Source organism: Dermochelys coriacea, chromosome 20 (genome assembly GCF_009764565.3).
Source record: "Dermochelys coriacea isolate rDerCor1 chromosome 20, rDerCor1.pri.v4, whole genome shotgun sequence".
Lineage (NCBI taxonomy): Eukaryota > Metazoa > Chordata > Testudines > Dermochelyidae > Dermochelys > Dermochelys coriacea.
Window position 1 is genome coordinate 11,495,810 of NC_050087.2, and position 17,654 is coordinate 11,513,463.

General features: G+C 51.2%; 1 protein-coding gene across 12 annotated transcripts in view; it reads left to right on the top strand.

Moving 5' to 3' along the window:
- Window positions 1-17,654, top strand: part of WIZ (WIZ zinc finger) — a 146,974-nt gene that overhangs the window by 61,922 nt on the left and 67,398 nt on the right. For 3 of the 12 annotated variants that reach the window (XM_038378373.2, XM_038378369.2, XM_038378371.2), the window contains exon 3: window positions 13,947-14,039. The exons of the other annotated variants lie outside the window; for them this stretch is intronic. In XM_038378373.2, coding sequence (XP_038234301.1) covers window positions 13,947-14,039 — 93 coding nt within the window. The remainder of the gene's footprint in view (window positions 1-13,946; window positions 14,040-17,654) is intronic. 12 annotated transcript variants of the gene reach the window in all.

Consider the following 17,654-nt stretch of genomic DNA (forward strand, 5'->3'; position numbering starts at 1 on the left):
ATAGTGGCAGAGGCCTCCGTCAGCTCTGGGTGCCATCCATACTGGAGGCCCTGCAGGCGGCACAGGTGATCTTCTGCCTCCCGTTGCCGCCCACACCAAGTCCTGCGGTTTCCCAGTCATGGGGTAAACCCACGTTCGTCCCACCAGCGCTCACCTTCCTGTAGCCGCCACGCATCTGACCATGATAGGCAGATGCAGTGCAGCCCTATTTGGTCCCTGGACCTTGGGCATGGGCAGAGAGGCTTGAGGCGCAACTCGCCAGCCACCGGGCACAGATCTTTGGAGGTATGCACCCCCCTAGCAGGAGTACTGGGGGGAGGGATAGCTCAGTGGTTTGAGCATTGGCCTGCTAAACCCAGGGTTGTGAGTTCAATCCTTGAGGGGGCCGTTTGGGATCTGGGGCAAATACTGGGGATTGGTCCTGCTTTGAGCAGGGGTTGGACTAGATGACCTCCTGAGGTCCCTTCCAACCCTGATATTCTATGATTCTACTGGTCACAGCACCCAGTATTTCTGAGACTGCAGTACTGCTCCAGGGACCCGTCGAGGGACCGACAGTACCATTCCCTGGACCGTCATCAATCCACTAGAAGAGCATCACCGCATGCGGGCGCTTCCTGGTCCCGCTCCCGCGCCTCATCCCGATTCCTCTCATCAGGCATTGGATGTAGATCACCAGCTGCAAGCGGTCATAAATCCATTGAGCACCGCTGGTCCCTGAGACCTCATTCCAGATCAGACTCCAGGCGGAGTGACTGGCACTGGTCGGGACAGAACCACTGTTCCTCTCTGCTACGGTCACCTGGAAGCAAACATTCAGGATCCAGACCAGGTTTGGAGCGAGGTTCCCTGATGACTGGACAAGCTCCGGTATTGGCAGTACTGGCTACATTGTCGGCACTGAAACTGGCCCCGTGGCCTCAGGCACAGTGGCCAGTGCCGTGGTAGCCATGGAACCTGTGAGGGTTCACACAGCCCTCCAGGCCACTCGCTCGGTGTCCGGAGCCTCAGAGAGACCAGCTGCCTCTCTCTATCCTACCCTCCTCCAGCGCACGAAGCCTCGAGCACAAGGACCCCCCAAGTCCAAGAGAGCAGGGGAGCAAGACTCTGGGCCACCAATGTTTGTGGAGGACCCTACGACACCAGCATCTTCCTCATCATCACCAGATGAGGCTATAACAGGGCCCCCTCCCCCAGTTCCTCAGGAAGATGCTAATGTGCACCAGGAACTACTGAAGAGGGTCCCTGCCACCCTGGGTTTTCAGGCAGAGGAGCTAGAGGAGCCCTCAGACTCTCTCATTTGATGTCCACGGCACCGGCCAGGGTGGCTCTGCCCCTTCATGATGGGATCTCTAAGATCACTAATGCCCTGTGGCAAACTCCCTCCTCCCTGCCACCCATCTCCAAGAGGGCTAAGCGCAAGTACTTTGTGCCATCCAAAGGTCATGAGTACCTATACGCCCACCCTGCTCCCAACTCCCTAGTGGTAGAAGCGGTTAACTACAGGGAGCAACAAGGTCAGCCCAGGGCTACCCCTAAGAACAGACTCCAAGAGACTAGACTTGTTTGGCATAAGGTTTATTCGTCCTCTAGCCTCCAGCTGAGGATGGCCAACCATCAAGCCCTCCTGGGACGCTATGATTTTTAACATGTGGCAAGCCATGGCCAAGTTTGAGGGCTCCCTTCCTGAGGCTTCTAGGAAGGAGTTCTGGGCTGTTATGGAGGAGGGCACGACTGCGGCCGGGGCGACGCTCTAGGTAGCGGCGGATGTGATGGAAACTGCCACCCGAACCATGGACTCAGCCATCGCCATGCGCCGGGCCGTCCTGGCTGCTCCTCTATGGCTTGTCCACAGAGGCTCAGCAGTCGATGCAAGACCTTCCCTTCGATGGGCAAGCCGTGTCTGCGGAACATATGGACAATCAGCTCCATAGCCTAAAGGACTCCCACACGACCCTTAAAACGCTGGGCCTGTATGTTCCCGGCCCTGCCCACAAGCGGTTCAAGTTGCAGTAGCCTCAGGGCCAGGGGAGCCACCCTCACCAGGAGTCTCCCCATAAGAAATCCAGAGGCTACAAGAGGCCTCTCAGTCAAGCTTGACCCGCAATAAGCTGGTGGGCAAGCGCTCGTTTTGAGGGTATGCCCGAAAGCGCCATACTGGACTGTTTCCAGGATCCGCCCTCCCTTATTTTTGCCAACTGCCTTTCTCCTTTCCTCCCTGCATGGGCATCTATAACATCAGACCAATGGTTCTCAGTATGGTGGCGCGGGGTTACCCTTCAGTTTCTTTCTACCCCTCCTCTCCACCCACCCCCGCGTCCCTCTTCAGGGACCCTTCTCATGAGAGTCTCCTCATGCAGGAGGTAGAGGGGTCACTGCAGCTAGGTGGAGATTGTTCCTCCAGAGTTCAGGAACAAAGAGTTCTATTCCTGCTACTTTTTAATCCCAAAGGGCAAGCCGGTCTATGACCTATCCTGGACCTGCAAGACCTGAACCGCTTCCTAGCAAAGCTGAAGTTCCGCATGGTCTCCCTGGCCTCCATCATCCCCTCCCTGGATCCAGGAGACTGGTAAGCTACCCTCGATCTGAAAGATGCATACTTTCACATCGCCCTCTTCAAGGGTCACAGACGCTTCCTCCGGTTCACGGTAGGTCCCAACCACTATCAGTTTGCGGTCCTCCCTTTTGGCCTACTGACAGCACCGTAGGTATTTACCAAGTGCACGTCAGTGGTGGCTGCCTACCTCAGACTTCGGGGTGTACAGATCTACCCATACCTCGACGACTGGCTAGTCAGGGGCAGAGCCAGGTCCCATGTCCAAAGGGATGTCGCAATGTTAGTCACCTGCTGTCGCATTGGCCTGTTGGTGAATGACAAAAAATCCATGTTGGTTCTGAGGATTGGTACAGAGGATTGCGTTCATTTGAGCGGAGCTCGACTCGACCTGTGCCAGGGCGTTTCTGCCACTGGAGGGATTCAGGGTACTGACGGACCTCATCGCGGAAGTCTCCATGAAATGCCTGTGCCTACTAGGTCACATGTCAGCGTGTACATATGTGGTGCGCCATGCCAGGCTCTGGATGTGAGCCCTGCAGCAATGGCTGGCGATGGTCTATTCCTAGTCCAGGGACCACCTGGAGAAGATCATCCCCATTCCTGCGACTGTACTTACCTCGCTGCTATGGTGGACCAACTCCGGGAAAGTCCTGGAAGGAGTTCCCTTCATCAGCACTTCTCACTCAGTCAAGTTGGTTTCAGACACTTCCGACCTTGGCTGGCGGGCGCACCTCGGCACCCTCCAGACGCAAGGCATGTGATTCCCAGAGGAATCGACACCACACATAAACGTCAAAGAGCTCATGGCGGTGCGCAGAGCATGAGTGGTCTTCCTACCTCACTTGTCAGGCAGAGTGGTCAGAGTCCTCACGGACAGCATGGCCTCGATGTTCTACATGAACAGGCAAGGCAGAGCACAATCCTTGGCCCTCTGCCAAGAGGCACTCCATCTCTAGGACTTCTGTATCAACCATGGAATCCATCTAGAAGCGTGTCACTTTCCGGGTGCCAGGAACACGCTAACAGATCATCTAATCAGGGACTTCTTCTCTCACCACGAGTGGGTGCTCCACCCAGAGGTAGCTGGCATGATCTTCCAGAGGTGGGGAACTCCCCAAGTGGATTGGTTCACCACCAGGCAGTACAGGAGGTGCCACAGGTTTTGCTCCAGACGGGATCTGGGCAAGGGCTCCCGCTCCAATGCCTTCCTCCTGCCATGGGCAGGAAGCCTGATATATGCGTTCCTTCCAATTCCGCTCATCAGCAAGGTCCTAGTGAAAATCAACCTGCGCCTTGTCTCTGATCATGATCGCCCTGGCATGGCCTCACCAACACTGGTTCGGGATGCTATCAAGCTTGTCAGCAATCCCTCCCTGGCCCCTGCAGAACTGACTGGACCTGCTGTCACAGGATCACGGCCAACTCTTGTACCCCAACCTTGTGTCCTCCCACCTCACGGTGTGGATGTTGCATGGCTGAACCCAGATGAATGGGCCTGTTCGGAAGGGTCCAGAAGGTCCTCTTTGAGAATAGAAAGCCCTCGACTAGGCAGACCTACCTGGCAAAGTGGACGAGGTTCTCCCACTGGCAGGCAAACGGGGCATCTCTTTCACGTTCTTCAGTGCAGTCGATCTTGGACTACCTGCTTCATTTAAGGAACCAGGGACTGGCACACTCCTCTATCAAGGTATAGATCTGGTGGCCATATCACCTTTTCATCTGCCAATCCAGGGGCAGACGATGTTCTCCCATGACATGATGGTCAGGTTCCTTAGAGGCCTCGAGAGACTCTTTCCTCAGGTCTGGTCCCTGGCCTCTCAGTGGGATCTCAACTTGGTTCTGTCCAGGCTCACGGGCCCACCCTTTGAGCCTTTGGCCTCGTGCTCCCTATCTCACCTATCATGGAAGGTAGCTTTCCTGGTGGCAGTGACATTGGCAAGTCTCCGAGCTGTGAGCCCTGACTTCAGAACCGCCATACACAGTCTTCTAGAAGGACAAAGTCGAGCTCCGGCCCCACCCTGCCTTCCTTCCCAAGGTGGTGTCCGCTTTCCACATGAGCCGGAACATCTTCTTTCTGGTCTTCTGCCCTAAGCCCCATGAGACTAGTGAAGAGAGGCGCCTTCACGCTTTGGACATAAGAAGGGCTCTGGCTTTCTACCTAGATCAGACAAAACCTTTCCGTAAGTCAACTCAGCTTTTCATCTCTACACCTGATAGGATAAAGGGCCTCCCAGTGTCCACGCAAAGGATTTCTAACTGGATCATTTCTTGCATTAGGACCTGCTACGTGTTGGCAGGAGTCCCTCCGCCGCCAATCATCAGAGCCCATTTGACTAGAGTGCAGGCATCTTTGGCAGCCTTCCTTGCACACTTCCTGATCCAGGACACCTGTTGAGCTGTGACGTGGTCCTCGTTGCACATGTTCATGGACCACTACGCCATTATTCAGCAAGCCAGAGACGACGCTGGGTTGACAGAGCTGTATTGCAATCTACACGTCCGTGAACTTCTATCCACCTCTGAGGGGTACTGCCTGGGAGTCACCTAAGTTGAATGGACATGAGCAATCACTCGAAGAAGAAAAGACGGTTATCTTTTCCGTAACTAGTGTTCTTCGAGATGTGCTGCTCATGTCCAGTCCACAACCTGCCCTCCTTCCCCACTGTCGGAGTTTCCGGCAAGAAGGAACTGAGGGCAGTGGGAACCAGTGGCGCCCTATATACCACATCACTCCAGGGGGCATCAGAGCCAGTCCCCTATGGATACTGCTGAGGGAAAACTTCCGGCACTGGTGCATGTGGCGAGCAAACACACCTAAGTTGAATGGATATGAGCAACACATCTCGAAGAACACCAGTTAGGGAAAAGGTAACTGTCTTTTTGCTGTGCCTGCTATTGAGTCTGCTGGGTATTAACACTGCTCTGCTACCTAGATGGTTATAACTGAGTATTCCCCCAGATGTGTGATAGAAGACAATGATCAGTCTAGACCAGCCAGTACTGCTAACCTGCATAGATTTCTATGTGCTTGGGAGAAGCTGTGAATGGTGGGAGTAGTATAAGTGGTAGCTAAATGATCATGAGCCACTAAAACAACTTCCCCCGTGCTCATTGTCTGCAAGGATTTGAACCTTGCACCTCATGGCTGAAAAGCAGGAGTCCTTGCTGCTTGAGCTAAAGGTTCAGCTCTGTTAGCCCCAGAGGCAGTAGCAGACTCATTAACCTCAGTATGAAGTGTGGCCACAAGAGGGGGACAGATCCACCCATTGTGAGCCTGTGTTACACAAACACTGATTAGAAATAAAATTATATTCAAACACTGGAGTCCTCCGGGTGCTTGGACAAGTAAGTGCTTATTTTACTGCCAAGTTAGCACATCCAACACCACCTCCTCTCTTCTTTCAGCATAGATATTCTCCATCTCTTCCTGCCATCTGTTGCCGAAACCACTTCATGAGAGGTCTCTACCTCTGTCACTGCTCAGAGGTCTCAAAGGAGAACAAATGTGGAATATGTGAATGGTTCAAGCCTCTGTCAGAGGCAGGATCCCACAGCAGCTGGGTTGCTGAGGTGAAATATAGGGATAGATGGGCACACACATCATTTACAGTATAGTAGAAAGTGTGATACTGAGCTGATGGTCTCCCCTGGCAAGGCAGGGGATAGGCACCAGGCTGATGGTCTGTTCCAGCATGGCAGTTGAGGAGAGGAATAGTAACTTGGGGATTGCACTGAGAAGGGTACCTCCCGCCATGGGCTGTGTGTATATCTGGCTGAGCAATAATATTGTGTGCTGTATGGGGAGAAAGGCTGTGGGCTGGAGTCCTGTGATTTCTAGGGGAAGCAGAGAACAGGGCAAGCTACTATCTGATTGCATCAAGCCATTTGCAAGAGCCACCAGTCAGGAAGTCTGAGTTCAGTAGCCAAAGTGCTGAACAGTTAAATCAAGGGTTACCACCAGGCTTGATTAAACCCAGTGAGACCTTAGTGTGTGCTCCTGGGGAAAGATGTGTTTTTCTACTGCAATAGGATCTGGGAGCCCCAGTCATAGATTATTACCCTTTTGCGCACTGTGCTGTATAGACACAAAAGAGCAATTTATTTCCCCCAGAAGAACCCCACTGGAAGATGACTTTCATTCCGAGTTTTTCCCCTTTGATCAGTACAAACTGGAATAAAAAATGTTTAAACCAGGGGTGGGCAAATTACGGCCCACAAGCTATTTTAAGCTGGCCTGGAAGCTGCACCACACCAATCAGCCCCGCTCCGGCTGGGGCGCTGGGTCGAGGGCCATGTTGCTCAGCCCCGCTCCGGCTGGGGTGCTGGGTCGAGGGCCATGCCGCTCAGCCCCACTCCAGCCAGGACGCTGGGTCGGGGGCTGCACTACGCCGCTCGGCCCCACTCCAGCGCTCTAGCCAAGGCACTGGGTCAGGGGCTGCACCACACGGCTCCTGGAAACCACAGCAAGGCCCTGCTTCACCTTCTTTGCGCTCCAATGGCCCCCTCCAGCGCTCCAATGGGAGCTTGCAGGGGCAATGCCTGCAGATGGGGCAGTGTGCAGAGCTGCCTGGCCGCACCTCCACATAGGAGCTGGAGAAGGTACATGCCACTGCTTCTGGGAGCTGCTTGAGGTAAGCGCCGCTTAGAGCCTGCACCCCTGAGCCTCTCCCCACACCCTCGCCCCAGCCCTGATCCCTCTCTCCAAACCCCTCAATACCACCCCGGAGCACCCTCCTGCACCCCAAACCTCTCATCCCCAGCCTCACCCCCACCCCAAAACCACCGCTCCCAGCCAGAACCCACACCCCTGCCCCAGCCCTGATCCCACTCCCACCCTCCGAACCCCTCGGTCCCAGCCCAGAGCACCCTCCTATATCCCAAACTCCTCATCCCCAGCCCCAACCCAGAGCCCACACCCCCTCCCACACCCCAACCCCAATTTTGTGAGTATTCATGGTCCACCATACAATTTCTATTCCCTGATGTGGTCCTTGGGCCACAAAGTTTGCTCACCCCTGATTTAAACAGATCAGGGTAGAGCCCAAAGTCCTCATTGGGACCTAGAGTTGCCAATTCTGACTGAAGGTATTTCGGGAGATTTTTTTTTCCCACAACATGACATAGGATATTTTGAGAAAATGACATTATTAAAATCCCAGAATGTTTTCAGTAGTCACTGGGAAATCAATGCCGATTCTGGGAGACTCCAGGCTAATCCTGGAGGATTGGCTACCCCATTGGGACCCCATGGTGCCGGGTGCGGTACGGACCCAGAGGGAAAATCCCTGCCATGGAGGGACTGGGGCCCCCAGGTGCTGGGTGTTGTACACACACCGAGAGATGATCCCAGGTTCATCAGGATTGCCATCAAAAACCAGATTTTAAACCATTTATAAAGCTATTGTGGAGCTGAAGACAGCAACAGCTAATTTCCTGCCTTCCCAAAGCAATTGCTGGGGAGGGCAGCAGCCCTAGCTTCTGTCTGATGGAGAGGAAGGCATCCAGGACAGCTGCTGGAGCTAGAAGAGAGGACTGATGAAACAAGCGCTGCTGACTGAGAGAACTTACCAGCCTATGCTCTCATGTCACACTGAGCCTGCTTCACATCTGCCAGCTTCTTAAAGACTGGCTGCCAGCACACAAGGGTCAACTTCATAAATCTTCAGCTCTTGCTTTGGCAGCTTCCCCCTGGTGAAGCTCTTTAGACATGCTTCTGAGCTTAGATCTGAGAAATACCTTAAACGTGAGGGACATCTGGGAGCTATGAACAGTGAGAAGGACCTTCATTTAATTCCCTCCCCCTCTGCCTTGACATACTGCTCCAGAAACTGTCTCCAAGCACTCACCCAGTCCAAGTGCAGGAGGAGATGATGTTCCACAGGCCAAATGGAATTAGTTACCCAGGCTCCAGAGCTAGCAGTGAGGTGTCTACTGTCTTGCTACCCTTTCAACCTGCTGCAGAAAGCCTACAAGCCAGACATGGCATGCAGCAGGCTTTGGGAGGGGAAACTCTCAATGTTTTTTATTTGTGTGCTGTGGTGGCTTGTAAAAGTCAAGGTTATATTGTTGGTCTGATGCAGCAGTTGCCAGCTCTCCTCTGCCCTGGATGCAGAGGAGCCAAGCTCAATACCTGTGGCATGTTGGCATCTTAGTAATGGCTTGTAGATTAAGCAAAGTGACCTACGAACTAATTTCCTGGGAGGCAAGATGGCTGAGAGTGGTTGAAATGTGAGATGGGTGTGAGCTTGACTCTTCTGTAACCAAGCTTTCCTCTACGTAACAATCTGGAAGCTGAAGTGGGTCAAAGGTTTGGTGAGACAATGCTTGTTGTACAATAATTTAGTGGAACGACTCATTCATGGCACAAGAAATATTCTGAATGGTCCAGTGGCCATAACTGTGAGGTCATAGGACAGATCAAAGCCTTTATAAAGCTGAGGCAAATAATGATGCTTTATAACAAACTTGACAACACTTAGGCTGCTGATGTTTTGAGACCCCTGGTCCATGACTGGAGCTCCTAGACTCTATGGTAATGCAAATACACACTCCTGATGCCATTCATGAAAAGACCTAAATGCATTTTGCACATAATTAGCCTCCCAGCACTCTTGGGAGGTGGGAATTATGCCCATGTAATAGCAATTAATTAAAGGCTTGGGTTGGCCAGAATGACCCCTCCACCTATGATGAGTTGGTTGGCCTCGTGGAAAGACAGCTGGCAGCCCGTGAACTGTTCCAGACCCCCGGGGGTGAGACACGGCAAATCAGGAAGCCAGTCCCAAACCCAAGGCCCCGGACTGTTGAGAACTCCAGGAGAACCATAACTGGAAGGAAAGACGCCGAGGAATGGCCCGAGGCCAAGAGGGGATCTGGGAGTTTGGGAAGAGAGTGATGTGGGGGCCGGCCAAATAGCCCCAGGCAGAGGGCGGCAACAAGAATAAGGGGGAAGTGTTACGAGTGTGGGGAATTGGGGCATATAGCAGCCCAATGCCCCAACAGAGAAGAGCCTATGCAATGTAATCTGGGGGATCACAGGGAGCAATGTGGCCTAATCGGCCTGGTAGGGGTCGCAGTGACCTCACATGGGTATACAAGATCAGTAAAAATGAATGGTATTGAGACCATAGCATTAGTAGATTCCGGGAGTGCTGTCACGCTGGTCTCGGGGAAGTTGGTGGGGCAAGACCAACTAACCCAGGCCAAAAACACAGTTCATGGCACTGTAAATTTCTACCCCACAATCCAGTACGTATTGAGATACAGGGGAATACTACCAGGATGACTACAGGGGTGGTCCCCAGGCTCCCCTACCCTGTCTTAATAGGTAGGGACTTCCCCGGGTTTGAGAACTTACTTTCCCCAATAGAGCCAGGGGAGGGTAGCAACCCCTGGGCTGAGACGGAGGCACCTACAGATAGCCTTATCCCTGTGTTTGCCGAATTTATTCATAGATTCATAGATACTAAAGTCAGAAGGGACCATTCTGATCATCTAGTCCGACCCCCTGCACAACGCAGGCCACAGAATCTCACCCACCCACTCCTACGAAGAACCTCACTTATGTCTGAGCTATTGAAGTCCTCAAATCATGGTTTGCCCCAGAGTTCTTTTTTCTAATTTCTTTTTTCTAATTTCCCCCAGAAATCCCTGAAAGTCTAGGCGGGAAAGGAGAGCAGATAAAAGATTAGGGACCAGGATTCTAGCAGAGAACCAGAAAACCTCCCTTGTTGGTAGGTGAACCCATTCAGGAGGCCAGGAGATAATTCAGGCCAGTGAGGACTCAAAGGCGGTTCCTAGCCCAAGTAGGGGCAACCCAGGGGGCGGAGTAGAAACAGGCCCCCTGGAATTAGGTCAGATTGGTACCGCACGGGAGAATTTCGGGCAGGACCAAGCCAATGACCCGCTCACTATATGTGAATGTGAGGGAGGAGGTAGTGGAAGTAAATGGCATACCTGTGGAAGGAAAGACCAAAGGCCCAAGGCCATATTATGTGCTGAAACGTGATCTGTTGTACAGGATAGAGCAAATACGAGGGGAAGAAGTAGAGCAACTCTTAGTTCAACGGAAACACACAAGGGCAGTACTAGAGTTAGCTCACAGTCATCTATTTGGGGGACATCTAGGAGTAGTCAAGACACTGGATAGAGTCCTAAGAAGGTTTTATTGGCCAGGAATACGTGCAGAGGTCCAACGCTATTGTGCTTCTTGCCCTGAATGCCAGTTGCGTAGCCCCCGACCTCACTTGTGGGCCCCATTAGTACCTTTGCCTATTATTGAAGTCCCTTTCAAGAGGATAGCCGTGGACATAGTGGGCCCACTGGAAAGATCAGCATGGGGCCACCAAAACATATTAGTCATCCTTAACTATGCCACGTGGTATCCGGAAGCCATTCCTTTAAGAAACCCCACATCCAAGGCAATAGCAAAAGAACTACTCCAGGTTTTTGCAAGGGTGGGCATCCCTAAGGAGATCCTGACAGACCAAGGAACCCCTTTCATGTCAAAATTAATGAAAGACTTATGTACCCTACTCCGCATCCAGGCCATAAGGACCTCAGTCTACCATCCACAAACAGATGGACTGGTCAAGCGATTTAACCATACCTTTAAAAGTATGATCCAGAAGGTGGTAGCACAGGATGGAAAAGACTGGGATACCCTTCTACGGTATCTAATGTTTGCTATACGGGAAGTCCCCCAGATGTCCACAGGTTTCTCTCCCTTTGAACTACTATACGGATGCCACCCATGTGGAATATTAGATATTGCCCAGGAAGATTGGGAAGAACAACCCAACCCAGGAAAGAATGTCATTGAGTACGTGACAGATGAGAGAGCAAATAACTCAAGTAACCTCTATAGTATGAGAACATTTGGAAAAAGTACAAGAGGCCCAGCGGACGTATTACAACCGTCGGGTGAAAGTACAGAGATTTCAGCTTGGGGAACGGGTGATGGTGCTAGTGCCGACAGCAGAAAGCAAACTCCTAGCCAGCTGGCATGGACCATATGAGATAGTGGAAGCCATTGGGGAGGTGGACTATAAGGTCAGATAACCAGACCACTGAAGGCCAAAGCAAATCTACCACATCAATTTACTGAAGCCCTGGCGTGACCGAAAGACGTGCCTGGTCATTCGGGGAGCTCCACCCCAGACAGACGACCCACAGGGGCAGGTGAAGATATCTCCTGAGTTAACTCCAAAACAAAGAACAGAGGTCCTGGTTCTGCTAGATCATATCAATGACATGTTCTGTACACAGCCAGGCCGTACGACACTGGTCCAACATCATATTGTCACTAGTCCCGGAGTAAGGGTGACGATAAGACCGTACCGAATACTGAAAGCTAAAAGTGAAGAAATTAGGACAGAAGTGAAGAAGATGCTAGAACTCGGAGTTATTGAAGAATCCCACAGCCAGTGGTTCAGCCCTATCATCCTAGTCCCCAAGCCTAATGGCACCCTGAAGTTTTGCAATGACTTCCGGAAGTTGAATGAAGTATCCCAATTCGATGCCTATCCGATACCACGCATTGACGATCAGTTGATCAGTTAGGCAAGGCCCGATAGCTAACCACTCTGGACCTGATCAATGAAATGTTGCAGAGAGGTTAGGCAGCAAGAGCATGGACATGCTTTCCCTTTAGCCTGGAGATGACCTCATATTTCTCCTTGCCACGGCAGACACACAGATTGAGCAATACATTCAGCAGGTGCGGGGAGATGGTGGAGTGTATGCTCAGGAGACTGAAAGCTAGATGGATGTGTCTGCTGAGCTGGAACGATTGTTCAGCCACTAACGTATCTGCCGGCTGCACTTTGCATAAGATATGTGAAAGCAAGCGAACAGTAGAGCGCTAAGACAGCCAGACTGACAGCAACCCACGAATAGCCAGCCATACAAGCAGTTCCACCTGAGTTTGTCAGCATGATGCACAAATAAGGAATGATCTGTCCACACACTAGAGAATTAGATCCTGATCAAGTGAAGTGAATATAACTTCTGTTTTAAAACCAGCCTCTCTTAATTATAGAATATCAGGATTGGAAGGGACCTTAGGAGGTCATCTAGTCCAACCCCCTGCTCAAAGCAGGACCAATCCCCAATTAAATCATCCCAGCCAGGGCTTTGTCAAGCCTGACCTTAAAAACTTCAAAGGAAGGAGATTCCACCACCTCCCTAGGTAACGCATTCCAGTGCTTCACCACCCTCCTAGTGAAAAAGTTCTTCCTAATATCCAACCTAAACCTCCCCCACTGCAACTTGAGACCATTAATCCTTGATCTGTCATCTGCTACCACTGAGAACAGTCTAGAGCCGTCCTCTTTGGAACCCCCTTTCAGGCAGTTGAAAGCAGCTATCAAATCCCCCCGCATTCTTCTCTTCCGCAGACTAAACAATCCCAGTTCCCTCAGCCTCTCCTCATAAGTCATGTGTTCCAGTCCACTATTCATTTTTGTTGCCCTCCGCTGGATGTTTTCTAATTTTTTCACATCCTTCTTGTAGTGTGGGGCCCAAAACTGGACACAGTACTCCAGATGAGGCCTCACCAATGTCGAATAGAGGGGAATGATCACGTCCCTCGATCTGCTGGCAATGCCCCTACTTATACATCCCAAAATGCCATTGGCCTTCTTGGCAACAACGGCACACTGTTGACTCATATCCAGCTTCTAGTCTACTGTAACCCCTAACTCCTTTTTTGCAGAACTGCTGCCTAGCCACTCGGTCCCTAGTCTATAGCGGTGCATGGGATTCTTCCGTCCTAACTGCAGGACTCAGCACTTGTCCTTGTTGAACCTCCTCAGATTTGTTTTGGCCCAATCCTCCAATTTGTCCAGGTCACTCTGAACCCTATCCCTACCCTCCAGCGTATCTACCTTTCCTCCCAGTTTAGTGTCATCTTCAAACTTGCTGAGGGTGCAATCCATGCCATCCTCACCCAGGTCTCCTGTCCTGCTCTGACCCTCTCCAGCAGAGGTCGATGGAAATGTCCTGAAATGGCTCAGGACGTTCCTCTTGCACAAAACCCAAACTACTATCCTCCTATTCAGTATTCATACAGTGCCTTTGGGAGAGCTAGTGAGGTGGTACAGGCTGGTGCCCCAGCAGTATGCAGACAGCACCCAGTTCTGCAAAACCTGAATGCCAAACATAAATGACTCCATTTCCCCGCTTGCACAGTGCCTAAAATTGGCATCTCAGTGAAGCAAAACCCAAATAAGCTGAGGTGAAGCCAGGGGCAGCACCCTTCCTGCATAACAACTCCCATTTTTAGGGGCATCTGTACCTAAATGGATTTAACAATTTACAGCCTTGGGAGCTCCCTTCAGCTCTGCCCTGAATAGCCACAGCTGCAAAACACTTCCTCTTTCACCTGCAGGGGGCCAGAAGGTATCGCGCAATTTGGGTCTGGCCATGATGATCTGCACTTTACATCCACATCAAGCTCAAAGAAAAAAAGTTCACCAAAAAGGTGAGTAGCGATTGGACATCTAACATAGTCAATGCCAGTGAAGCTGGGGTAGGATCAGAGGTTAAAATAGGGAAAGAACAAGTTGAAGACATCTAATTTGTGTAAGAAATTTTTAAGTCACCAGGACCTGATGAAATACATCCTTGACTACTCAAAGAGCTGACAGAGGAGATATCTGAGCCATTAGCCATTATCTTTGAAAAGTCATGGAAGATGGGAGAAATTCCAGAGGACTGGAAAAGGGCAAATGTAGTGCCCATCTATAAAAAGAGAAATAAGGACAACCCGGGGAATTACACCAGTCAGCTTAACTTCAGTACCCAAGAAGGTAATGGAGCAAATAATTAAGCAATGAATTTGCAAACACCTAGAAGATAATAAGGTGATAAGTAACACTCAGCGTGGACTTGTCAAGAACAAATCATGTCAAACTGACTTAATAGCTTTCTTTGACAGAGTAACAAGTCTTGTGGATGGGGGGAAGCAGTAGATGATGTGATATATCTTGACTTTAGTAAGGCTTTTGATACTATCTTCTCATAAGCAACTTGGGGAACTACAGCCTACATGAAGCTACTATAAGGTGGGTGTTTGTTAGTCTCTAAGGTGCCACAAGTACTCCTTTTCTTTTTGCTCCTATTAAGTAACACTAAGATTGACTTTGATATGGGAGTCAGGCCAATGTTAAATGCCTTTGAAAAGCCAATACTAACAGTCTTCAAGTTGATTTATTATTTGTGGGCACCATGCTTTTTTGTCCAGAAATCCGTCTGAAACATTTTATTAATAATAATCCCCAGTCCCTGTATAGCACCTTCCATCAGTTGGTCTCAAAGTGCTTTACAAAGGAGGACAGTATCATTACCCCCAGTTTATAGATGGGGAAACTGAGTAACAGAGAGGTGAAAGGACGCAGCTGGGGCCAGGAGTGGAAGCGGAGCCGCAACCAGGCTGCAGTGGGGGCCAGCAGCTGGGTCTGGATCCAGGTGCAGCTCCGCTTCCAGCCCTGCCTCCAGCCTCAGTCCCGAGCAGGGAACGGAGCTGTGGCCAGTGGCCAAGACTGGGGGTGGGGCAAGAGCAGAGCCACACCAAGGCTAGGGACGGGAGCCAGGGATGTGGATGAGGGCCGGGAGGGGCTAAGTGGTGCTCTCCCCTCCCATGGAGGCTGGCCTGGGCCCTGCTGTGCCCCCTCCAATGTTCCTCTTTGCCCCCAACAATTTGGGAATCTCTGTTCTAGGCCATGCTTCCTGTAGCTCTCTCTAGAGATGCCTCTGAAATTAGCATAGTCCTTCTTGGGACCTTCATTTATGATGAAGCTGGTGTTATTTTGCAGAACATTTCTCTGCATTCAGATATTACAGAGGAGTTCTGTTGCTGTGGATGGTATATCCCATCCACATCTATAGAGTTGTACATCACTTCCCAGTCCAGACTGGGAGCTATTTATTATACAAGGGTTTATTAGCAGTTTTCCTTAGGAGTTCAGTGGGTGCAATGAAAGATGGTTCTGTGCTTTACAAACTTTCACCTACACAAAGCATGTCTGAATTATTCCTCATCTGCTATCCCATGTGAGCAAGGGTATTCCTTTTGATAATAGATTAGTGACTAAGCAAAATCTTCACACTGTTGATGGGCTATGGATGCCCCTTCAATATGCAATTCACCTCTATTTACCCTGGTTCAAGTTGCAATAGTTTTTCTAAATGAGCCACAGATTATTATTTTTTTTAGTGGTGTTCTTGAAAAGTTGGTATTTCACAATTACCTGAACTTTAAAACATGGCATGAAAATAGTCCTCAGCAAAGAGTTTATCTAGAACAGGGGTGGGCAAACTTTTTGGCCCGAGGGCCACATCTGGGTGGGGAAATTGCATGCAGAGCCATGAATGTATGGCTGGGGCAGAGGGTTGGGGTGCGGGAGGGACTGTGGGGTGTGGGAGGGGGAGCAGGGTGCAGGAGGGGGCTCAGGGCAGGGGGTTGGGGTGCAGGAGGGGGTGCAGAGTGCGGGAGGGGGCTCAAGATAGGGGGTCGGGGTGCAGGAGGGGTGTGGCAGGGGGTTAGGGGGCTCAGTGTAGGGAGTTGGGATGTGGGATGCAGATGGGGTTTGGGGTGCAGGTTCTGGCCTGACACCACTTCCCTTGAGCAGCTCTGGGGTGGCAGCGGCGCACAGCGGGACTAAGGCAGGCTCTCTGCCTGCCCTGGCCCCATGCAACTCCGCTCCGCTCCCAGAAGTGGCCACCACCATGTCCCGGGGGTGGGGAGTGGCAAGGGATGGCAGAGGGCTCCATGCGCTGTCCTCGCCTGCAGGTACCTCCCCTGAAGCTCCCATTGGCCGCAGTTCCCCATTCCCGACCAATGGGAGCTGCAGAGGGGTGGTGCCTGCTGGCAAGGGCAGCACACAGAGCCCTCTGCCCCCACCTCCCGCCAGGGGCCACAAGGACGTGGTGTTGGCCGTTTCCGGGAACAGGGCCAGGGCAGGCAGGGAGCCTGGCTTAGCCCTGCTGTGCCACAGGGCTGGCAATCCCATGGGCCGGATCCAAAGCCCTGACAGGCTGGATCCAGCCTGCGGGCCGTAGTTTGCCCACCTGTGATCTAGAACTAAGTCCATCGTGTAGAGAAGGACTCTTACCTCTTGCTCTAGCATGTGGTGCTTCCTATGAAAAACCCCAGAATGCAAAGCTTATTTTTTTGTTTGGCTGCATGTTTTGGCCACCTCTTCGCTGTGCGCTCATGTGGTGTTTTTGCTTTTGAAAATGTTTTAATGTCCCAGACTGTTGGATTGAATTTCCCTAGTGCAATATGGCAGAGTAGTGAAGGCCTGTGTCTGTGTAATGATGGCATTTTACCTCTTGAATGTTCCTGTAATTCATGGAAAGAGCATAAACTTGAGAGCTATTGCTGTTGTTGAGAGCAGCATGTAAAGTCTGCATTCAGTCTCTCCTGGAAAAATGTACAGTCCCTACTCTTGCGACTTAGAGGAGAAGTTGTCCTTGGATTACCATAGAGGGTAAAATTGAACCCACCAAGTCCAAGACATTAAACTCCCTTGTTTCTTACTGTTTCCAAGATACCAGGGTTTGCAGGGAGTGCAGCTACGTGCTCATCCAGAGGAAGATAAATCACTGCATGTTTTCCTCTAAAGGAGACAGTTTCTAAAAATAGGAGCCATGCTGGAGCTACCGAGAACAAAAGAACACTTGGGAACCACCTCTGCCATTGTCCTCCTCTCCATATCTGTGCTCTCTGCCACTCCACACATAGCTACATGCCTGTCTCCCAAATGCCATCTATGCGCCGTATATTTTGGAAGTCTTTAAAATCTGCCATTTTTTTGGAGCGTCAGATTTTAAAGATTGCAGCTTCTATTCCCCCCCCCGCCCCCCCCCCCCCCCGGCATTCCAAACTGGTGTGACTCAGCTTCCTGAACACTACCCATTTAACATGATCCTGCAGTTTGTTACCGGGCTCTCTTACCATTCCCCTTTAAAAGAAAAGTGTTTTGAAACATTCTCTCTGGATCCTAGGAACATTGTCCTTTGGTGCTGCATTTTCAGGCCAGACGTGATCACCAAATGGTGTAAATCCAGAGTAAGCCCAGAGACTTCACTGGAG